Source organism: Lissotriton vulgaris, chromosome 6, assembly GCF_964263255.1.
Source record: "Lissotriton vulgaris chromosome 6, aLisVul1.2, whole genome shotgun sequence".
NCBI classification, from domain to species: Eukaryota; Metazoa; Chordata; class Amphibia; order Caudata; family Salamandridae; genus Lissotriton; species Lissotriton vulgaris.
In genome coordinates, this window is record NC_141694.1 from 1,647,512,839 (window position 1) to 1,647,538,074 (window position 25,236).

Below are 25,236 nucleotides of genomic sequence, written 5' to 3' on the forward strand. Positions count from 1 at the left end.
TTGTCGATTGAGTGAAGAGCTCTAAAGGAAAAATAAGTGGAATGTGTGAAATTATATACATTTCTTAAGTGCAGGCAAGGGGAATTTCTACAATATGTGAATTTTGCACAGTTAGGCTGTGGCAAATCAAATGTTTGTCCAAAATTTGAGCAACTACCATACAATTAGGTCTGCAAATCACGAAAGTCACAGCTACTACAAGCGAACATATAGGATTTACTTCAGCCATCCAAAAAGTTGTTCATTTCCACAATACGGAGTAGTACAACTATGCTTCTTGTGATTTGGACATTTTCTGTCAATAGTGACTTCTTTGCTTTACATATATAGCAATTGGAAAACAAATTGCATGAAAGAAACCTTTAACCAAAGGATTAAACACAAACGTATCTTTCACCAATTTCAGACATTTAAAACATGCATGATCTAAAAACCAATGGTACAGTGCATAAATAAACGTAATTAACAAACTGCTGACTTTTCTAGAAAAATTTAACCTGTAGAAAAGCAGTTACCAAGGCAAAAATTACATCCGTTTTTCCAGTTCTTACTGGTGAAAAGATTCTTACAGGTGCTTTAAAGGTTGGGCTTGATTCATTATTGCAAGCATTTATCAATTGACAATAACTATTATAAAAATTGTGTATAAAAGACAATAACAGTAGATTGCACAATAGACATATTGGGTGGTTAACATATCAAGCTATGTAGCAAGTTTTGCTATGTATTTATTAACATATTGTGCTATTGCTGCTAATCTACAAAGGCAGGTCAAACATTTACGTCTATAACCCATGGAGCTAGCAATTACTTTTTGACTCCTAGGTGTACAATAAGGTGTGCCCTTCATGGAAGGAGAGGCAAGCCGGATAGATGGTGGCAATGGGTAGAAAGATAAGAACTTGGCACAAGGTGGCTCAAGCAAAAGCAGAAGCTTCGGGTTGGCATGTTGTAGGATCTAGTTGAAGTATAAACAAGTCAGCGATCAGGTCATGAACCACTCTGGATCAGTGGCTTGGAAATTGCATAATTTATTGCAAATCGCCAAACCAGATGAGATTGGTGTGCGCCTGGAAAGGATGCATAAAGAAAAAAAAAAAAAAAAAAGTGTAGAACCTTGTCCAATGGGGACAAAAATATAGAGGTGGGTCCAATAACACACTGTGTAGCAGTCCAATTGATACACTATTAGTGAACCTATTAGAGTTTTGGCTGCATCAAAAGGGATACATGGGCAAATCTTTCAAAGGTTTAGAACTTGATAGTTAGTGTGGCAGCAGTGGTTATGACCACATTTTCACTGAGGGGCAGAACAGAACTCCAGGATTCTCAATGTAAAGACGGTAAAAGAAAGCAAATGGAGGGATCGTTATGAGGGAAAAAAGGGAGGACCTAGGACTAACCTTCATTGGACACCAACTGATAGTGAGGTGGGTGGAAATAAATTTGAATCCCAAACAGAAAAATAGGTGTAAGCAAGGTGTGTTAAGAAAGGATTGTACAATAGTCCCAGACAGATGAGGAAGGATGAATGGCAAATGTGAGTAGTTTCTCCTAAATTAAGCGGGACTGAGTAGGTTGTTAGTAGAGAGACAAGTAACAGTTGACAAAAAGGTATATGTTTGAGATGAAGAGGAACTGGGAAACAGAGAGAATTAAAAAGACAGGAACGGTGAGATGAGTTTTTTCTCAGAAAAAGTCGAATGACAGCAGAATTAAAATTTCGTGAATAGTTAATGGATCAGAGGGAATATTAAAATTGAATGGGCAGGTAGAGACGAAGAAAAAGTCAGAAGTTTGCGGAGCACACAATGGAATTGCACATTTCAGTAAAGCTACGAGCTCCGTAGGAGATGTGGTGGTAAAGTCTAGAAACAAGGCAGATTTCGGTGGATAAGGTAAAGGGGAAGGAAACAGTGCAGGGAGCGGACTAGCACGGAATGCTAGAATAGTGGTGGATCTTGACAAGATAGGGGTGATGCAAAGTCTTTGGCTGAGAGTGAAGAACGTGTGACAGATGAGAATGATTATGTTGTCTCTTGTGCGTGCAGGATGTTGAGCTTAGAGTTTAACTGAGGAGGGTTTCCCTCACGTCCATGTCCATGCCCTGTACTAAGTAACCGGTAAAAACTATTCACAAGTATGAGGGAAGACTCCAGGCAGAATGTGATCACCTGAAGAAAGACAGAAGGTGATTCCACCAGTATACTAGGAAATATCCCTCCTGCACTCAACTAGCGTTCCAATCAATCAGGAGTCCTTCCCAAAACACATGCATGCAACTTAAAAAGAAAGATGCATGAAAGGGCAGCCCCTATTATTCTTCAGGAAGGTAGAGTTTTGGCGTCTTTCACTTGGTGTCAAAACACCATCATAAAAATTCCTAGGTGCAAGACCATCATTGACAATTTTTCAACACTTGTACCTCAAAATACAACATTATCTCTGGTGCGGTTTATATTAATTTTTTCTTAAGTGCTTATGGAATCAAAAACGTTAAAGGACATCCTTTTGGGGAGGTATCGAAAACATATTTGCAGGATTCCGGTCTGAATAATTTACAGCTATTTACCTTTTAGCAGCAGAAGAAAGCGTATCTTTTTTGGCAACGGAAACTGAGGTACTGTGGGATGGTTTCCTGGTGCCAGCACTTCCGTTGGTAATGCAGGACAAAGAGAAAGCTTCTCGAAGAGCCGGCTGACCTATCAGAAGTTCAAAAAACAGACGTTGCAATCGTCAAATACGAAAGAGTCAATTTATCATAAAGCAAACATTTACAGAAACAAAACAATCATAACACCATATACTTTAACACGATTGCTGAAAATGTTTTGCAGTGATGAGGAACTTCATGGAGTGAATTTATTTTTCTTAACAGTTCGGTTCAGATGTATTGTATAATTAAACAAGATGTTACAGAAAAACAGCATAATAATAAAAAAATTATGTAAGTAAGAACGCTAAATATTTAAACAGTCTAAAGGTGAGATCAAGTGGGCCGTTAAGAACTGAAGAGATATTCGTTAACTACCTGAACTTTAGATTTCTTAACTCATAGAGAAATTGTGGAATTAAATTCGTGAGCACTAGTACTCATTAATAAACTAAAGATTACACCCAACACATATCTCGGAAGGGCGAATGGATGTGCGCTATCTATGAAAGAAGATAAACTGTACATTTTAGAACACAAACACCCTGGTTCTGTTTCAGGATATTTTACAGCTGATCAGCGTATTGTGGACTAACGAATTACAAGATAAGGCACTATATTTGAAAGCTTTAACATCTAGACCAGCGATTCTCAACCTATGGTCATGGACCCCTGGGGTCCGCCACGCCCACTTAGGAGATCTGTGACTGCTTTGAAAAATAGATACTAACAGATTAATTAACGGAGAAGCAAAATGTAAAACGGAACATTTTAAAACATTCTGTAAACGTGGTGAAATTTGAAACTGGAGGGTACAAATTAAGTTGATATCCTCAAATTGTTTCATGGGAGCAGTGCAAGTATGTTAAACAGAATTCAATACTTCAGATGGATGGCCTCAACTGAATTTAGGAAAGTACCAATCTTCCCATTAATTTTATTTTTAATATTTTTGAATTAATTAAAAAATGTCACTATTTGTGTATTTATTTGATGAATGCTTGTGTCTGAATTTGTGCGCATTGTTTTGCGGGTCAAAACATCGAAATTGCTTAGGCTGGGGTCCCCAGCTTTCACTAATGATTAAGTGGGGATCGCCGGATTCCCATAATGATTCAATGGAGTTGGGGGGAGGGGGCTAAAAGGAATGGGGGTCTTTGGATTCAAGTAATAATGAAGTGGGGGTCCACAGAACTCAACGGTGAAGAACCACTGATCTAGAAAGTCCTTTTTTATACATAAACTCTAGTGAACATGCACATTATTGATAATGGTGGGTGGCTACATCTAACCTGTCCCTTTGCCTGCCCAAATCACATGCCTCAAAGGGCGCTGTGACTCCATTTTTTTTTTGGGGCGGGGGGGGGGGGGGGGGGGGGGGGGGGGGTTTCTGGAGGTCTCGCATACCGGACAGTTCAAGCTGTCTGATTCCGTAAGACCTATTGCCAGTGTTTAATTAGTTTACAAACAAGTGGCAGGACCCTTCTCAGGAGGCCAGTGCAGTTTGCACAACCTATTGCCTCTGCAAGCTCTGCCAATGAAAGTACCAACACTACTACTAATTATCACACTCCTACAAGAGTGACAATTCAGACTATTCCGGGACCACAAAGCAATAAGAATGGCTTGGGTGGCAGGAATTAGTCATTTTGAACAGTAATGAATTAATAAACAAAATAAATAAACAATTAACGAATTATTAAACAACTGTTGTTGTGTCTAACAAAAAAATGAATGTGTCCTCATGTAATGCAACTGGTGCTATGTAAAGCGCTCTGATACCAGAGTCAGGTCAACTTTGCAATATATAAAACTCAGTAAAATAAAAAATACATCTCTAATTTAGACCAACAGCATCATCATGTGGCAGACTATCATAAGTGCCGATGCGGAAAATTAAGTGCTGGTGCCAAGCACGGACAACCATTAAGCACTACCTATTGTAGGCCTACATAAATCTCACAGAGGGCTTAAAACTCATCCACTGCTTACCACTGGCTGGCTTTATGGTCTCTCATTTACTTGCTTCTTATTTATTAATTTGCTTTATCTTCATCGGTTTGTCCCTCTGCAAGAGCATAGCCCATGCCATCTTATATCTTGCCACTGATCACTTTTAGGCAACATCATTTTTCTTTTTGTTTAAGCACACAATGACAATGCGTGCACTTTCCAGCTCTCTCCCTCCTGTGCTTCTACCACCTTATCAAAGGCAAGAAATTGAGTGCAGTCCCGTTCCCCCCCACACCCCAAGTTTGAAAGTTTTATTAGATGCTCCCAAGTTTGACAGTTTTAGGACATGCTCAGAGGCGTGGTTACTGGCGTGCAGGCTTGATCATGCTCTGTCCCAAAACATGAACATGGAATTTTCAAAATTAAACTGCTGCTCCATCGCGCTCAGTTTCAAGCCGCACAGCTCTAAAGAAATATGCTGTAGCATCTAAACAGCGTTCCAAATAAACCGTAGAAGTCTAAAGTAATCAATTTTTATTCATATTTATTCAATGATAATCTTCATGTTCCGAATGTAGGCAATGTGATTCCAAACTTAAAATGCGGCACAAGTGCCCATACAGGCCTTTTATAACAGCACGTTAGAATCCACTTGTATCCTAGGTATCCATCCAAGTGTTCACCTAATACATTTCGGGCAATGTGCCCTCGTCAGGAATATGCCTCTTGACCCACCATTCCGTTACCTCGCATGTTGTTACAACGCGGTCGTTACAACAACCGCGTTGTAACAACGACTTGTGGAAGGGGGCGCTGGATGTTTGAAAAGTATGATTTACTATTCCATCTCCAGTTTGTGCGGACAGTAGGGAAAGTGTTGGATTTTAAATCCAACACCTTCTCCCCCCACCGCAAGTCGTTGTTACAACTTGCGGGGTAATGGTATGCGTTGTTACAACGCGCTCGTTGTAACGACCGCGTTGTAACAACATGCGGGGCGATGGAGGCGGGGTCAAAGTTGTTTACCCTTCGTCAGGGGTAGCTGTGGTGTTAATAACAAACCGTCACTGTTCTTGTATGCTTTCATTGCATTTAACTCTAAATTAATGTGAATCTTCAAAAACAACCATAAAATCCACAAAACGTTTACCACCTTACCCATACTCGATGTTGCTTTTTCCCTCATATATATTCTTCTCTTCCTCGTCTGCTTCTCCCCTCGATCTGCTCTCTCCCTGGTTTACCGCTTTTCCCATCCTCCTACCACCTTCTTTATTTTTATTTCATCACTCCCATCTCTTGGTGGCGTACACTCACCACATTACTTTATTTTCTACTTTTATATTTTTGGGGAGCTTTTTGCCACTGCTGTATATCAATCCCTGACGGGTGATATACAGGACCAAGAAAGCATTTACTGCAAATTTGGAGGGCTGAACAGGAGGCAGCGCATTGCTTGGTTGATTTGATCGCTTCGTTGATTAGACGCCTCAGCTCAAATCATGGAGGTCCCTCACCTGTGAGAGAGGTGGTACCACCCCAGTTCGAGGCGGTTTTAGAGACGCTACAGATGCTGGTTTGCGGTAGACACGACCCGTGAAAGATTCAAGTGTTATTGTTCCATTGCTCTTGTCCTTAGGAGGCCTAGAAGAATCTACAGGCTGAAACGCATCCGCATCGACAACTTTTTGGAGGAGTCCCTATTAAATTAACAAAGAATTGCTTAATAACTATTTTTGACACAGTAGAGCTAAAGGAAAAGAGGTGCCTTTGCCTAACGTGTTTATTTGAATTACCTCTGAGTGTATCACCTAGAATTAATAGGTGAACCCTAATTTAAATACTTTTGGGATACTGGCAACAAAAATTTCAGTTTATTGTTGTCTGTGCATTTATAATTCAGTTTATTCATTTTGTTATATGTAAATGTGTATGTTACTACATTGTCATTTTGAAATGTTTGTAGATCAGTAGGCCTGGGCCTTAAATTCCCTTCCCAATACGGAATTTGGGTAATTTCGCGTTCCGCGGAGAACGCAAAATTGGCCAAAATTCTGCGGTCCGCGACTTTGCGAAATGTTTTGCTTGTTCGCGTTCTCAAATGCGTGTTCGCAAGATATTTCCCCCCGCGCATGCAAACAGTGATTGACAGTAAAAAAGCATTGCGAACAAGCAATTCCGCATGTTTGCGGAGATTTTTTACCGTTTGGCGGCGATTTGCGTAACGCGATTCCGCAAATTCCGCCCACCCCTATAGATCGGTCCCACTGTATATGTGTGTCATAAATGATCAGATTAGATTCTTCGTAAGATTAAAAGATTGAAGATAGGGGAATTAAATGTTCCTATGCTGAAATAAAAATTAGATATTAATTCCTCCGTACCTATCGTACAAGTTACTTACCTTCGGTAACGATTTATCTGGTAGGGACGCTTCTAGCTGCAGATTCCTTAACCTAGAATTATCCCCAGGCACAAGACCGGATCCAGAAAATTTTCTTTGCCCTAGTATCTCTGCGTGCCGGGAGGCGGTACCACGGGACTCTGCCCTGACGTCGTCCGCGGGCGTGACGTCAGCAAGGTCTCATAAGCCCCACCCCGGCGCGCCGACGTCATTTTTCTTCTGAAAAATTTTCCACATCACAACACAGAGCCATCTCAAACAAAAACTGTTAGAATATGGGAACAGTGTGTGAAAAAATTTGATAAACAGAAAGGGAAGAAAAAAGCGATGGTGAGCAACAGCACCATTCGGGAGAGTGCCAGGCACTATGGCACAGAAAGTATAGAAGGGGACAGCAGAGCACAGCTACTGCGAAGCAACCCTGCAAACAAATACAACAGCCTCCCTGGACAGAACAGCATGAGAAAAACGTCACAACAGACGAAAGAGGCCAGCAACCCCAGCCCATAAACAGTGAGGGACAACAAGGCGAGAACAGAAAAGCAATGATAATTTAACCCCAAAGCAACACCAGCAAGGAGAGGCGCATTCTCTGTAAGGAACTAAGGGAGCGAAGCACAGCCAAGAGACCCAAACTCAGAGGACTGCAGAGGAGTCGAAAATGTCAAGCAATGAAAAAGGGAGAAGAGCACGCCCCACACTGGAAGACGAGGGTGCAGGGACGCAGAAGCACCCATGAATCCACCAACCAATCACCAGATAGGAAGGAGTGGATCAAACAAACAGAACGAGCATCCCACTAGTGAGGAAGAGAAAGAGGGCACTCGCAGAAGGCAAACCCACCCGGAGGCAGGCGAGTGCAAAAGACCAAGCTGAAGGTTCTCGCAGAATGGGGAGGAAGGGCGGGTCGTGAAGGAATCTGCGACTAGAATAGTCTCTACCAGATACATTGTTACCGAAGGTAAGTAACTTGTACATCTGATAGAGACTACTAACCGCAGATTCCTTAATGTAGAATAGATACCCTAGCCATACCCAAAGGGGAGGAGGTTCTGCGAGAGAGACCTACCAGCATGGAAGAACACAGGGCCCCAACAGGGGATGTGTCATTGGGACTGGAAGGGCTGCCCATCCCCAACCAAGCAGAAGGAAGCAAGAACAAGGCGAAGGGAGGCCACAATACTCCAAACCTATCCAAGGCACAAGGGACATCTGCCAGAAAGCCCCGGAGGGACAGACCACGCCAGAGAAGTACCGAGGAAGAAAGAGTCACCCCAAAATTTCAAGGAGAAGAGGTATAAATTGAGGCAGAGCCCTCCACTGGAGAACACACACAGTGAAGGGGACAGCTGAACTGGCCTCAGCCTCGAGCCAGCAGACAAGGAAGGGACGGCTCCACAGTCAAGAAAGGCAGGCGGTAGAAGAAAGACGCAGTCTCGCAAGGCTCCAGCAGAACAAGAGGCAGGAGCATAAGGGCACATGTCAAAACCCCCGGCTGCGGACCAGAAAGAGCAGGCGTGCGCAGCCGGCAAGTACCATGAAGCCGAGCACCCAAACCAAGACTAGCGCAAGAAGAAGGCAAGATCAGGAAAATCCAGAACAACCCCATAAGACATAAACCGACACAAAAAAAGTGGGACCAGTCAGAAGAGAAGAAACACGTAGGACGGACAAAAGCCATCAACCAGAGCACAGGAAAATACCAGCACAGCGCCGCAGACGGCATGCCAAAGCTGATCCAGCGATGCAGCGGATACTGAAAATGACAGAACCTGGAGCAGCGCAAGCTACGCCCAGACAAAGGTCAAAGAAACCACATCGGCGGTATACAGCGACACCAGGAAAGGGGAGCAACCGGCAAAGGAGAGTCCATACCCTCCCAGCGTAGGACAGAGCTATACAAGAGCTACCAGTACCCCAGTTAGGGTATGACACGTCTCAAAGAAAACATGGGAACCACTCTTAGAGGAAAAAATCCCGCATCTGAGAACAAGGACATAAGGACCTGCGGTTAGAACCACAGACGGCTTAACAATCAGCCAAAAAATACACAAATGCCAGGAGGACTTTACCAGCAGCCAGCAGGAGAGAGAGGCCAACGTAGGGACCCCGAAGGCACGTCAAACCATACAGAACACACAAACGGGCCAATCAAAACACCAGATTCCAGGAAAAAGATGGGATAACGCCTCTTATCAAGCCCCGGAGGATCAACAAGCCAAGCTTATGGAGGTGGAGGACGGAGCCCCGCAAGGAGACGTTGAACAGCGGAGTCCGCGTGGGTGTTAAACAAAAGAACCCCCTCAAAGGGCAGGTCAACCAGACGCTCCCTTATATTCTCAGGAAAAACACCATCCCGCAACCAAGCATGGCGACGGAGGACCACAGAAGTGGCCATAGCATGGCCGAGAGCATCAGCAACGTCCAAGGCCGCATGAAAAATAAACGCAGCCAACTCCCGACCGTCCAACACACAGTGCCGTAGATCAGCGCGAGCACCCTCGTGGGACAGGCGAGAGAGAAGGGACTCCACCGAATCCCACAGGCTGGAGGTAGCCCTGAACAACACACAAAGGTTGTTGAGCGCCCGCAAAGCAGCACTCTAGGAAGCGAAGATGTTACGCCCCCCATGAATCCAACCAACCGGCCTCCCGTGATTGGAACAACTCCAAAGACAAGGAAGTAAAAGCAGTTTGCAGAAGAGGGTCTTGAGTAGAAGGGTGGAAGGAAAGGCAGACCGGGTCGTGCGGAGCAGGGCGGTGTAGGAGCGGCTGAGGAACCCGGATCACCCGTGGCAGGAAGCCCCCAAGCCCCCAGAAGAGCCCTGGTGGAGAAATTCCAACAGGTGATCCGTAGGGAATGGGGTGACGGGGTCACCCATCCGCAAAAGGCCAGCAGCCGTGGAAATAGCCCGAACAAAGGCAACACAGGCCTCCGTAGGGCACCGCGGTTGAGAAAGCAATTCCTCCGAGTGCGACGGCTGCCGTCCCAGAGTCCAGCTGGAGGAATAAACGGCCAGCCCCTGAATAGTGGGGATCCACGGACTAGTGGGGAACCTGTGGGGCCCCAGGGGAAGGCGGAGAAGCCGGCGGAGCAACCAACCGCAAGCTGCAGAAGAGTGTCCGAGGGTTGAGGCCGCGGGGACGGCAAGGAGCCCTCCCGAGAAGAAGCCGGTGAAAAAGCAACGACGCGGCGTCCCGTCTCCAGAGAAGAAGAGACCAGGAGATGACCAACCTCCGGAGAGTAAGGAACCTATGGAGACAAGTCGAGGACCAAACCCCGGCAAGGCGCCGTGGAGTCCGCCACAGGCGCCAGCTCAACGTCAATCTGCGCTGGAGTGGACATCGGCGGCGCCGAGTCGACCTCCACTACCACGTGCTCCCTAGGAGAAAGGGGCAGGTCTAAGCCGGTTTGGCTAAGTAACGGCACCATAAAGGCACCGGCTCGACCTCACACGAGGCAGCCGCCTGTGTAGAGGACCGAGAGGGACTCGGGAAAGCACCCCAGGCCTCCACCCGTGGCACCACCAGGACTGGGGATGAAAGCCTTTGGCGCCGAAAAGGTACCGGCTCAACCTCTGGCGAGGCAGCCGCCTGCTCAGAACACTGATGGGGGACTCTGGGCGAGCCCTGAGTCCCGGCAATCTCCTGTGACACCACAGGGAGCCCCGTAGGGATTCACATGGAGGCAGGGATGCCGTGGGTCAAAGAGAGGAGCTCCGCAGTACCACACCTCGACGACACCACCCTCCCACAACCTGAAGCCGAACCAGTCGGCACCGGGGTTTGTAACCGCCGGTGACTCCGTGGAAGGCAAGGGATCTGCGGACGTCTCAGAAGGCGGAGGATGGGCCAAAGAATCATAGGTTTTCATTGGGCCCTAGTCGCACCGACGCCAGGGTACAGCGGGTAGGGTGTCGACAGGCGAGGGTGCACGTCCCGAGGGGGACCCGTGTCCTCAGCCGAACGAGGACAGGGCTTCCGAGACAAGCGGCAGGACCTACCTGCTGGCAAGCGACGCCCTTGGGGCCGCGGCGAAGGGCAAGGAGACAGTCGGAATTGGCGGCTCCTGGCTTCTGAAGTAGGGGACAGACTATGGGAAGACACCAACCTGGAAAAGCGGGCCGACAGCAATTTCATCCGGCGCGCACGTCGGGACTTCGGTTTGAGGTGCTGACAAACATCGCAGTCCGTAGAGTCATGGTGCTCACCCAAACACCACATACAGATAGGGTAAGGGTCCGTTGCCAACATCTGACGTGCACAAGAAGTACACGTCTTAAAGTCTGAGGGCATTCGCACACTGTTCCTCAATGCAAAGCGTTAAAAGAAGGCCTGAAAACAGGCTGGGACACGATCCGGATCCGCGTTGCAGGCAGAAAAGAGGAAAACTAACGTCGGCGAGCTGGGGTGGGGCTTATGTGACCTTGCTGGCGTCACGGCCGCAGAAGATGTCAGGGCGGAGTCACATGGTACCGCCCCTCGGTGCGCAGAGATGCTGTGGCAAAGAAAATGTTCCGGATCCAATCTTACGCCTGGGGATAATTCTAAGTTAAGGAATCTGCTGCTAGTGGTCTCTATCAGATTTTTTTGTACATGATAGTATATCACCAGAAAGCACTGACCAAGAAATTAGGCTCAAAGGAAAGATCTACTGGCTTTGCCAATCCTCGTTTATCTTGAAGTACAAGTGCTCGAACATAAGCTAGTGACAACTCCTAGATGTACAGAAAGAGGGTCAATTATGAAACAATTGTGCAGTTCCCTCAAACAGAGGAACAAGTTAAGCATTTCACAACCAAAGAGCAGATCTTCATTAACAGCTGGGCAACTGTCCTTCCTTTGAGTTTTTAAATGCCTGACATTGGTCAACAATAAAGGTAGGCCAAACATAAGAGAACTTCGAAACAATAATCAAAAAAGCTAGGTCCATTTGGCATTTAACCTCATGGTACCTTGCGTGCAATCTCAGAAAGAGATGGACTTCCAAAGTTTGTCATCAAAATTTAGTACACAATTGCGAACATAACAGCACAAACTACACTTTAGTTTTTTTCCCTTCAAAATGTACTTTTAATTAGAAGAAGCAATCGGCCTGAGTTTAATGTGCTAATGCATGTCGTCTTATCACATTAGAGCGAGTAACACAGGAGGAAGTTAGCAGGAAAGGAGAGAGGGAGCTATAGTTATAGTCCCTCATGCTGCTAATTGTATGCCTACAGAGGAAGGATACACCTAAACTGCCAATATCATTAGGTGAGAGGTGAATATTTCACTGGACCGAGCCAAGATGTGATTGATAACACCTGAAGTCAGGGGCTAAAAAAGGCTAGCCATAGAAAACAAATGACTGAATAGGGCAGAAACAAAGCCCCCTTTAGCTATATTGTTAGCAATAGGCCTTTCAAAGCCTAGACCTAAAGCTTAGATCTAGCGATAGTTTCACTGCATATCTTCAAATTCAATTCAGGAGCAAGGGGACATATAACTCCAATATCTCTTCGGAGTGGAAGATCCGGTATTTAAGTTTTGTATAAATTAGACACTTCTAAATTTAGACACCACAGAGTGCGGGACAATGCACATTTAAAGACCCCTGGATTAGTACATTTTTAATCAATCAGGCACTCGAAGTTGTTTAGTTTAATTGTTTTACTATCATAATTTATTTAGGATTTTTCTCTTCTTTTACAGATGTGAAAAGCAATTCTAATTAATAACATTTAACTTAACTTATTTTAGAACTGTAAAATAAAATTTGTAAGGGACTTTAATCCAAGACAAAATCTGTGTTCTTTTTCAACTTTAATGTTACAAGCATTCAGTTAAAATGTATTTTTCACAGTAAATTAAATAGGATTTTTCTTTTACTGGCAAAATAACAGATAAGTGATACTTGAAACAGTTGTGAGTTTTCATCTACATTGCTAGTTAGAAATACAGGTCATTAACATTTTTGATGGATATTTAACAATCAAAAAAGTCCACTTCTACATAAGACTTCAATTTGTTACGCTGCTAAATAATTCCACAATATAAACCTTGAGGGGGAGTCTTTTCTAGCAGAAAATAGTTATGGCCCTGCTTGGCCATTCCCGCCAATGCTAGAATCATTGCAGTTTTTTCTTGCTGTAATTTACATTTCTATGGAGGGCTTTTTAGGGATCACATAAACATAAATTGTAAAAAAAAACTGTCCGGTCATCTATATTTCAAAACCAGGAAGTCCACTTCCGGCCAGCATAGGCTGAACACTATAGCAGGCCTAGTAAACGGTGCACAGGGCATATTGCCATCACAACTCTCAACAGACCAGTTCACCCCGGCTCTGCCAAATCCACCCCAGTAACCAATTCGAGTACTCCCCTCACACACACTGGTTCACAAACATACTCATTTATCATCGAGGAAAATCTGCCTTAACTATCCTTCTGTGGCTTAAATGGGGCCCAGAAACGCAGCTCTAGCTATCTGAACCCTGCCCTGGGAGATTTAAAAGTGTAAACCATAAGTGATAGAAGCGTAAGCTTTTATTCAATATTTGTCTAACGGGAAGAAAAAAAGGCCTGCTTCTTTTCTGCAAATTTGCACTCCTGTTCAAGTAATGTTCCTTCTTGCCAAGCAGCTTGACTAGAAATACTGCCACAAGAGGCTCAAAGCATTTGTTTCACCTTCCAAAACCTGTGGGTTAAAATATATTTTCCATTTCATCCAGTAGAAACTATACCACACATCTGTCAGTGGAGTCATTCGGTAGAAGAACACGTAAAATACAGAGGAGTTACACAAAAACGTTGTTATACTTTATATTAACGTGCTTGTGGTCAGAATTCGGAAAGCAAAACTTCCATTTTAAAGACGGAGTCCTCATTTTTGTTCCATGTATTTTCCCCACAAACCATGGAAGCTGCGGGCTCTCTCAATATATTGTTTCCTCAGCTTGACATTTGGAAAAACCTAGGCTGCAGCCTGACGAAGAAAACTTTTTGTTCCGATTTCGTTAAGGTATGTATGTAAAGTAACCCTGGGCGAAGCACTACGCTACGCTCGCGGAGTTTGCGCAACTTCGCACTACGCGAGCTGCACGTAGCACAGTGCGAACATGCGTAGTGCAGCGTAGCGTAGTGCAGCAATCATTTTTTGCTTGTTCACGGTCCTGAACGTCATGTTCGCGACCACGAGCAAGCAAAATTACAACCCAGCGAGATTCTCAACGCAGGGAGGTAAGGTTTCTCATTGTGAGTGGTTGTGCATGCTCGCGACCGCTCTCAATGAGAAACTACCAGTTCGCGTTGAGAAAGCTGCAGCTCGAGTAATAATCTACTCGAGCAGCAGAAAACTACAGCTCGCACTGTGTAAGATGCCGTTTTCAATGATTGCACAGTGCCAGATGCTTGTCCGCACTGTGCAATCATTGAAAACGCATCTTGCTATTACGCAGCTCGCGTAGTGCTACGTGAAGTTCGCGAAGTGCACTTCGCGTAGCTTTGCGTAGTGCTACTACGCGAACTACGCCCACTACGCCCACCCTTAATGTAAAGGATTCTAGCAGAAGTAGAAATTAGATATTGAGACTCATCTCCCAGGATCTTGGGGATCATTCACTTATTAAATGTTTAGAAATTACAATTACTCCATGTGTCTTTGAAAACACTAACTGATGATTTTCTGGTACTTTATAGGATCCTTATAAAACAGTTGTTCGATGGCAAGTCATGTTGCATATTTCGTATAAAAAGAAACAAAGTTTAAGATTTATGGAAGATCTTAAGAGGCAGCAAGGCTCTAGGTGCCAAGTGAATATTGGAGGGACGTATTGACCATTATCTAGAGGATAGGAGGAAAATTTATGAAACTGGAAATAGGACCTGAAAACTACTAGCACGATTAAAAGGTATAGGGATGCTACTAGGTGGGTGGGTGATAATGTCAAGGAACAAAAGATAACCAAGAATGTCAAGAAGTCATATTAATTGAAATAGTTCTATGAAATGCTCTGGTGCATTCACCTACAGACCACAGATTTAGAGCTACAGACTTTTTTATTTTTGGAAGACTGCCCATGCCCACAATATTAGATACAGATAGACAGTTTATGAAACCACAGACTATAGCTTAGTGATGCTGCTGGCATGTCATTATAACCGATCTGAGCTTACAGAATCCAATGGGGTGTGGATATTAAGCTGTGATATTTTTGTATAATCACCAGGTATTTCCCTCAGCAAAATAGGAGTGTTCCAAGAATTAATGATACAGGGGAAGACCACTTTTCATTTAGTTTGGGACGCCCTCAAAGCTGCCTCTAAAGGTTTTATCGTAAACTTTGTCTCTAATAAACATAAGGTTATGGAGAAAGAATCTGCTATTTTTCTTCTTGATGATAAACGCTTAGAGCACAATACTTTACATCCTGGAATAACAAAGCTGATTTGGACGTGTTGGCTGCTGCGAAGATCCAATTTAATCAATCCACCAGAGAGAAAGCATACGGCCTCTACTTGAGAAAAATGATCGATATGGAGGTAAAAATAAAACTGGCACTATATTAGCTTATTATTTGAAATGTAGGAGAGAAAAATCCTTCATCAAATCAATCGCTAATGAAGCCAGCCCCCATCTGTTTCGTTACTCGAAGTTAATACCTGCTTCGTGGACTTTTATCAAAAACTCTCCACCCCTATATCTCAGTTGTCCGAAGAGTTTCTTCGGCTATGCTTCTCTCACTCTAGCATGCAGAAGCCTTCGCACACATTGATTTGGCTCCACTTGAGCTACCATTACAACTGGAAGAATCGTTCTCAGCAGTTAAACATCTCCCAACGGGGAAGGCACCCAGTCCGGACAAGTTCCTTCACAATTTTTCAAAATTACTGCCCCCTAAACTACTCACTTTAGTTAACCATTTTCTCTTACACAATAATTTCTCAGTCTCCTTTACCGACGCAATGATTTGTCTCAATCTAAAAACAAAAGACCAGGATCTTTCTCAATACAGAAACTATCACCCTATATCATTAATTAACACAGACTAAGATTTTTGGCAAAGCAATATCCCTTAGATTCAATTATCTTATGCCCAATCTAGTGGATATTGAAAAATCAGGTTTTGTTAAAAATAGAAACATAACTGATAACTTGTGTGCTCTTCTGAACATACTGAAAAAGGCCCCCCACACTCGAACATTCCCTTGCGGCAATAGCTCTGGATGCTGAGAAACATTCAATAGAGAATATTGGAAATTCCTTCAACAATTTCTTCGCTGGCATGGGTTCCATTCAAAATTCTTCCAACTTGTCTCATTACTCTATTCTTCTCCCTGTTCATCTGTTCTAATCAATGGAATACAATCTCCCTACTTTCCTCTAAAGAAAGGCACGCAGCAAGGATGCCCTCTATCATCCTTGCTATTTATTCCTGCTCTCAAACCCTTTCTTTATACACAAAAACATTCTTCAGCTTAAAAGCATGCACATTAAATTCACATCATATGCAGATTACTTAGGGGCTCATTATGATGGCGGCTGGACATAAGTCCACCCGCCATCATCACAGTGATGGGACCGACCGCCAGACGTGCGGTGGACCCACCGGCCCAATTAGGATGCACCCACCAGTATGGCGGCGCATCCTGGCCCTTTACCATTGTGGATGGTGCAGCTGGCTGCCGCACCGTCCGCAATGGTAAAAGGGCATGCACAGCATTTCTCTGCACCACGTGGCAAGCACCACGCAGTGCCTGCCACTTGGTGCAGGGAACTACAGGGGGGTACCCACCGAGTGCACCACCTCTCCCCCAAGGGGGCCCGCAACAGGCCCCCAAAGCAAATCCACACCAGCCTTTCCATGGCTGCATCACCGCCATGGGAAGGCCCGTTAATCACCCACATCCTAATATAGCAGGCGGTGCCTAGGCACCGCCACCATATCAGGCGGCGGACAGACTTTGCGACTGCTGCGATACCCTCGGCCATCATAATATGGCAGGAGTATTATTCATCACGATGGCGTAATGATCATCACCGCCGTCAGCGATCGTTACGTTATCGTAATGAGCCCCTTACTTCTTTAAATTTCGAAAACGGAAACCTCACGTCCAAATTGCTTTGAAGAACAAAGGGCATACTCTGAGGTGCCTGGGTATAAACTCGATATAGAAAAGTCTGAAGCAAGGCCTTTAAAATAAGTTTTGTTACAAATACTCATTCACTGGAAAGAGCCTCTCTTGGAACACAGATACGATAAAATGTTTGGAAATCTTATATCAGAATAATATCGGAGAATCACTGAAATACAATATGGATTCCCTTCTTTCTAGATTTACTGCGCTAATACAGGGTGGGTCACCATTATTTTTATCATGGTGGGACTAAACACAATTAAAATGATGATTCTTCCTATCATTAATTTTTACCTCATGTTGCCCATTAACATTCCTGTGAAATACTGAACAGCCATCAATAGCTTTTATCTAGATTTCTCTGGAATGGTAATAGCATATCCTTACTACGGCTGAAGCTACCAAATTCTTCAGGCGGAGTAAACTTCTGAGAATTTCTCAGTTTTCATATTGCCTTCTGTATCAGGCAATGCCAAGGTTGTTTCTCTGATTCTCCAGAAATTTAATTCCAAATTGTGGTTCTTGTTGGAGCTGGGCTTGATTTCTCGTTTCTCTCACTCACACATTCTTCATGTCTCAAACTCCTAAATTTTGGGTCCCCTCAGTTATATCCCACTCTTGTCACATTTTCAAACCGTATCTAACAACCCATTTATCGCATTACCAACAATTTGTTCAGAGTCCCATCTGGTATAACAAATGACACTTGGAAAATAGAAAAAAGTTTTTGGGCATCAATGGTTCAATCAAGGTTTAATTACAATTTCTCATTTACTACAACATAAGTGCCAGAAACGATATTGGTTATTGGCACTACTGCTAACCTCTACACTTGGTTCCTTCACATCGTCTACTACACAAGATCAGTTTTCACAGAACTCTCCTACTTTCATCACAAAGTCATCTAAAGCAGCATCAATCTACAAAGGACAGAGACCACCCATAACCGAGACTGAAATCCGAAATTGATCTTACTTGGGAATCCGACTTACAATTTACTTGGCCTATACCCTCCCTATACCCTCCGGAGATAAAATATGGGGGGAAAGAACACACTACTATACGTCAAGCCAGTCTTACTCAAACACTATACTACTTTCATAATCAACTCTTTTTACCCCCACATCCCTTTTCAAACCAAAATTGCTCAAACAAGACACCTGCTGGCGCTGTAAGGCTAAATCAGGAACTTACATACACATGTTTTTTCTATGCTCCAAATTAGCTCAATTCTGGGTGCATATCTGGACAAGAATAAGAAACATCACTGGCATTCGCACTATTTCTCTGCAGTTGCTTTGTTTCTAGGTAGTTTGAATAATTTTAGGTCTCATGATAAAATGTATGGCAAGTTGGTGGACCTTTTAACCATGATTGGTTTACAGGTGGTTACCTCTAATTGGAAATCTACAGAAAACATAACTCTCGAACAACGGTGGAACTTGGTAGATCATAGCCATCGACTAGATAGATATATTCTAAATTCTCTCTCTTTACGTGTCAAGTGTGAAACATTGTGGGAACCACTCACCACATATTTGACCTCCTTTGCTAAAAAGTCAGCATAAGTTATTATGTTTAATTATATTGTTCTTGTATTGTGATTTTGTACAACTGTCACGCTGCTTTTACTACTATGATAAAATATTTGAAGATTCTTTATTAAATATTTATTCTTCATTCTTTGTCCTTTCTTCTTACCATTATTTACCTCTCCTTTCTCTTTTTTCTCCTCAATACTTCTTGCTATTGCTTAATGAGTTTGCATTTAGTCAAGAATTGCATTGAGACAAGCATTGTAATCTTTTTGTTCACTACAGGTTACTGCATATTAGAGTGCTTGCTTTATTTGTAAAACATTACTTCATTACTGGATTGTTTTATGTTTTACTATAATTTGTGTATACTTTTCTGTCTTCTCAATAAAAACTATTAAACTTTTTTAAAAATGACAAATTTAAAAATGAAATATTCAACTGGTCCACGCAATTCTGAAAGTGACTCAGTAAAACCACAGCAATCTCATGTTTTATCAATCCCTAGGAGTTTCAGGATACAGTGCAATTCAACAACAACAAGCATGGGCAAAGCCAATAGTCCTCGCCAATTCCCACTCTATTGGCATTGTCAAAGTTAAAGTATTTTAACCATGCTGAACAGCACCACATCTGCTGTTCAGCATGGCTAAAAGTTAAAGAACAAAGCACTATGACGTGGCCCGCAGCGGCCAAGTCAGCACCATTTTTGTGTGCCAGAAAGGGGGAGGGGGACAATAAGCTTAACATGGGTGTGGTGGGTGGGAGAATACGAGGGGCAAAGAGCCTGTGCATGTGCAGTCTAGCCGATACCTAAAACTGAATGCATCCTATTTTAATGTCAATTTTGTTTTGCAGTTCTCTAAAGCGCAAACTCGACCCAAAGGTATTGAGTGCTTTACCTGAGCACAAGTTACATTACACAAGGACAAATTAATTTTTGGTATGCACAGTGAGATTAGAGGATTTGCCCAGAATCACAGGATGTTGATCCATTGCCAAGACTCGAACCTGGGTCCCCAGCACCAAAGTCAGTAGCTCTGGCGTTACGACAAACCCTCTCTGAATAAATGCTATCGGGCTAGAGATGGGAAAGAAGCAATAGGGAGGGGGCGGGTGGAAAAGGGGAAAGAAGCGACAGGGAAGGGGTGGGTGGGAGGAGGAAAAGAAGCTACAGGGGTGGGGCGGGTGGGAGGGGGGAAAGAAGGGATAGGGCAGGTGAGACGGGGGAAAGAAGCGACCGGGATGGGGAGGTTGGAAGGGGGTAGTAGCGACAGGGATAAAGAAAGAACAGGGATGGGGCTGGAGGGAGGGGGAAGAAGCGACAGGGATGGGGGGTGGGAAGGGGGGGGAAGAAGCGACAGGGATGGGGTGGGAGGGGGGAAGAAGCGACAGGGATGGGGCGGGTGGGAGGGGGGAAAGAAGCGACAGGGATGGGGCGGGTGGGAGGGGGGAAAGAAGCGACAGGGATGGGGCGGGTGGGAGGGGTGAAAGAAGCGACAGGGATGGGGCGGGTGGAAGGGGGGAAAGAAGCGACAGGGATGGGGCGGGTGGGAGGGGGGAAAGAAGCGACAGGGATGGGGCGGGTGGGAGGGGGGAAAGAAGCGATAGGGATGGGGCGGGTGGGAGGGGGGAAAGAAGCGACAGGGATGGAGCAGGTGGAAGGGGGGAAGAAGCAACAGGGATGGGGAGGTTGGAAGGAGGATAGAAGCAACAAGGGGAAAGAAGCGACAGGGATGTGGCGGGTGGGAGAGGAGGTAAGAAGCGACAGGGATGGGGCAGGTGGGAAGAAGCAACAGGGATGGGGCGGGTGGGAAGAAGCGACAGGGATGGGGCGGGTGGGAAGAAGCGACAGGGATGGGGCGGGTGGGAAGAAGCGACAGGGATGGGGCGGGTGGGAAGAAGAGACAGGGATGGGGCGGGTGGGAAGAAGCGACAGGGATGGGGCGGGTGGGAAGAAGCGACAGGGATGGGGCGGGTGGGAGGTGGGAAGAAGCGACAGGGATGGGGCGGGTGAAGGTGGGAAGAAGCGACAGGGATGGGGGGGTGGGAGGTGGGAAGAAGCGACAGGGATGGGGCGGGTGGGAGGTGCGAAGAAGCGACAGGGATGGGGCGGGTGGGAGGTGGGAAGAAGCGACAGGGATGGGGAGGTGGGAAGAAGCGACAGGGATGGGGCGGGTGGGAGGGGAAAAGAAGCAACAGGGATGGGGCGGGTGGGAGGGGAAAAGAAGCAACAGGGATGGGGCGGGTGGGAGGGGAAAAGAAGCAACAGGGATGGGGCGGGTGGGAGGGGAAAAGAAGCAACAGGGATGGGGCGGGTGGGAGGGGAAAAGAAGCAACAGGGATGGGGCGGGTGGGAGGGGAAAAGAAGCAACAGGGATGGGGCGGGTGGGAGGGGAAAAGAAGCAACAGGGATGGGGCGGGTGGGAGGGGAAAAGAAGCAACAGGGATCTTCTGCTAAGAGCCCTGACTTGCCAAGTGGTGCCAAATCCAGTTCCTGGGCTTTGAAAGTAGAATCTGGTTATCCAAGAAGAAAATATACGCACCAGCACCCAGTGCCTGTTTTATCGACGCATCGTGGCCCAAAGTCGCCGCAGTGCAGCCGAAGAATAGATGCATTGCGGTCTAAAAATCGCCAAAGTGGGAGTCCTAAGATCCGTGTCATTGATGTCCGAGGCACACACACCAACTCTGACGCATCCGCTACTTACGGCTGTGGAAACGACAGACTTTTGGTGCATCGTCTGTGTGTTTGGATTCTTCAACACTGCACCACATGAGGCTGTGTGTCTGGACCCAAATGCTTCACCTCTCCTACTAGCAAGGAATTTACGCATCACCTCCCCTGTCTAGCAGTAAGGAACCAACGCATCACCTTCTCTGCCAGTACGGAATCAAAGCATCACCTCCTTTGCATAGTAAGGAACTGAGGCATCACTGTTTTTTTCCAGCACCTCACCTCCCTTGCAGCCAGCATCATCATTGTTTTGACGCATTACAGGTACTTTGTGCTAAAACAGCTGTATCTATTGATTTCTATGGATCAAAACTTATTGAGCCTTTGAAAAGTGATATCCTTTCATGTGTATGCTGAATTTTTGTTGTTTTGGCCTTGTTTTATTCAAGTAAATGTTGGCTATTTTTTTTAACTGGTGTGGACTCCTTTTGTAGTGTTTTTACTGTGTTACTGTGTGTGTATGTACAAATGTTTTACACAATGCCTCTGAGATAAGCCTGACTGCTTGGGCCAAGCTACCAAGGCAGTAAGCATGGATTATCTTAGCTGTGTGATACCTTCACCCTGACTAGAGTGAGGGTCCCTACTTGGACAAGGTGCATATCAACTGCCAAAGAGACACCCCATTTCTAACAATTCAGAACATATTGTTCCTGAGGAAGTCTATAGAGGTGAAACACGTAGTCTAGAGCAGTGGTTCCCATACTTTTTAAAACCATGACCACTTGTTAGAACAACAAACTTTTGTGACCTACCTTCCTTTAATGGATGGAAGGGGCGATTTTTGAATGTCCTCAAAAAGGGGAACAGGGAGAGAGACCTATTTCCCTGTTAGACTCTGAGGTGAAAGTGTTTGGGCGGATATTGTTAGGAAGGTTATCGGCTTGGGCTCTTGACAACATCTTGTTGCAGGCCCAATATGGCTTTCACTCTGGTCGCTCTACAACTGACCAATGTCTTAATCTTTTCCTGATATCGAACAAATACACGGTAGCCCGCCAGGGTACCATATTTTTGGCTTTCATGGATCTGTCATCAGCATTCGACTGTGTGAACAGAGGCAAACTGGTGCAGATACTCTACCTTAGGGGTGGATAGTGCGATAGTCTCCTTTCTATACGACCTTCATTGAGACACCAAGACGGATGTGCTTTACTCGACCGGCCTGCATGTATCACGCTTGTTCCCAGTTAGGGGTGGTGTCCGCCAGGGTTGCATCTTGGCTCTGTTTCAGTTCAACCTTTTATATTAATAACTTAGAAAAAAAACACTCTTGGAGACCAAGGAAGACTTTCCCCAGGTAAGACGGCAGGGTCTCCTGGTCCTGCTATAGGCAGACGACGCCATCCTGATGGCAAGGACCGAGACGGCCTACAAACCCTTCTATCCACAGTTGCACATTTCATGGGAGACCTGGATTAGACGATTAACAACTCCAAATCATACATCATGCAAGTGGGGGCACAGCCCAGCAGACCATACACCTTTATGGTAGGGCTTAACCCGATCCCTAAGACGTCCATATTTTCCTACCTGGGGGTACTCTGGGATGACAAAATTAAATGGGGACCCTAAATTACACGCAAGAGTAATGACCTTAACAGAGAGACCGCAGCAATTTTTTATTTTGCCTCAAGACTGAGGAAAAGACTAGTGGGGGCCCTTCTTGAGCTCTATACGGCTAAGTGTATGTCAAAGGCCCACTACAGCAGTGAAATCTGGGGAAATGCTCACACAAATGACATTCAACTTGCGGAAAACAAATTCATGTCACAACTGCCATCAGTTCCCAAGGGCACCCCCACTTTTCTAGCCCAAGAGGAGCTAAGAATGCCACACATCACTGATCTGATAGCTTTTCGCCCATTGTCCCCCTGGCTAAAAATGTGGGCCAAGGAGGGGAATTTGTTAAATAAAGCAATTCTTAAAGATAGCCTGGCATTGGAATATGATCCTAGGGTACAATGGCTCAAATACATAGAGTATGCTCGTGAGCCTGGAAAGAAAAGATCTTTTTTCTAACCCAGACGCAAAGCGAAAGTAAGACTTAGCCCTCCTTGAGAAGGTGTATATCGCACACCAGACCATGGCAAGGGAGGAGTGGGAGCTTGCGAAGCCCAGCGTACAACGCTTCGTCATGTTAAGGATTTCAGTGATGGCTGAGCTGTACCGACTGGAGTTCGCAAACTCTTATGACAGATTCCTCCTGACGAGGATCCGGCTTGATCTCTTATCTTCTCCTCGCCCAGCCTAGGGGTATGAATAAAGGGCAATCTCTTTCGTCCTGCGGCTGCAATGGTACATCTCCGCAGGACATGGTTCACTTCACGATGTTTTGCCCATTTTATGATACCACCCAGAAAATCCTTCTTAATCCCCATGTTGAAAAAGGCGAATTTTAGACAAGTTCGGCCTGATTTTATATTTCTTCAGATGTTGACGGTTAATACAGTTTTTATGTGTTAAACTTTTTTAAATCTGCCATTAGGCTTAGGGTGAGTTGTAACTAACGCCCTTGTATCTCATCTCTATCTACGGTTTCATACATCTTATCTTGCAAATTGTTCATTGAATCAATTAGGGTTTTAAAGTATTATCCTGTTTTTATTTAGCTTTTTTTGTGGGAGTATATGTTTGTCTTAGTAGACTGGATTACTTGTTGCAATAAGTATGTTCAATATTATTTGTCCAGATGCTAATATTGACTTGTTCCGATCAGATCTGCATATACTGTATTATAGTCTAACCTGTATTTGATATTGTGAAACAGAATAAAGATATATTTGATTTGGTTGTAACTAAACCTTTGAGTGATAGCGCATTGTCATTTACAAAATGCTCATTTTCCATCGAAATGGGCACTAATTTTGTACCGATGTACAGTTTTATTGACAGAACAATATAGCAAACAATTGATAAGGTGTGGAGATTGTTTTCTGTAAATATGTATAATTTGTGAATTACCAAGTATCTTGATTTGTTTTGATCCTGTTAAAATCGATTTCCAGTACCCTTCAGAATTACAAAAACGTTACTTTATCTTTGCTTTCCCAACTGCTGAATGCCTACAGGTATTTACATTTTGTTGTGGTTGGCAAAAATGACACCCCACAGCCTTCCCTTAGACATTCCCTAGACTCCAGCACGATTGTCACATAATTCACTTTAGACTCTTCTCACTTTGCAGTCAGAGAAGGAAAGTAGTAAAAACACCAATCTTTCAGAAATGTATTAGAAGACATAGCCTGACATTTGACCTTCTTTGAAGCACCTACAGGGAACTGTGACAGAATTTAAACGAATCTTTATTTCTTGCTCCCACTTTCCCAGACGCACCAAAAATCATCTCCACCCATCAGTGGGTCACGATCCACAGTTTGGGAACTCCTAGGCTAGAGTGGAAATTCAAGAATAAAAAGAAAACGGATGAGCAACATTGATTGAAACTTTGACTTGAAGGTGATCGAGGGACCTAAGATTTCTTGTGATGTGTTCCGTAAGTGGAGTATAAGGTGGTCCCTCCTCCCTTCTTGGAGCACAGGTTTAAAAGGGGCAATGGAACTTTCTAAAGTTGTACTAATGAAGAATGAGAACCTGTAGATATGTCCTACTCATCTAATTTATTAAGATGGTGAATGGATAGGATGGGGAAAATGTTAGTGTGCGGGTACAAAACAGCATTACAAAAAATGCAAGACTGGAAAAAAGAATGAAAAGGGTGCTCAAAAAGGAGATACAGAAACGGAGGTTGAAGGTGAATTAAAGAAAAGCAAAAATGGAGGCAAGGGATGATCGTTTTGTGAACAAGCAATGGAGGCCAGGGACGATCGTTTT

The 25,236-nt window shown here is 44.6% G+C and overlaps 1 protein-coding gene across 5 annotated transcripts in view; it reads right to left on the bottom strand.

The window, feature by feature from the left end:
- The window catches only part of LOC147709252 (echinoderm microtubule-associated protein-like 4), a 561,675-nt gene that overhangs the window by 14,592 nt on the left and 521,847 nt on the right, over positions 1–25,236 (bottom strand). For all 5 annotated transcript variants that reach the window (XM_086927813.1, XM_086927812.1, XM_086927809.1 and 2 more), the window contains exon 3: positions 2,573–2,702. In XM_086927813.1, the coding sequence (XP_086783939.1) occupies positions 2,573–2,702 (130 nt within the window). The remainder of the gene's footprint in view (positions 1–2,572; positions 2,703–25,236) is intronic.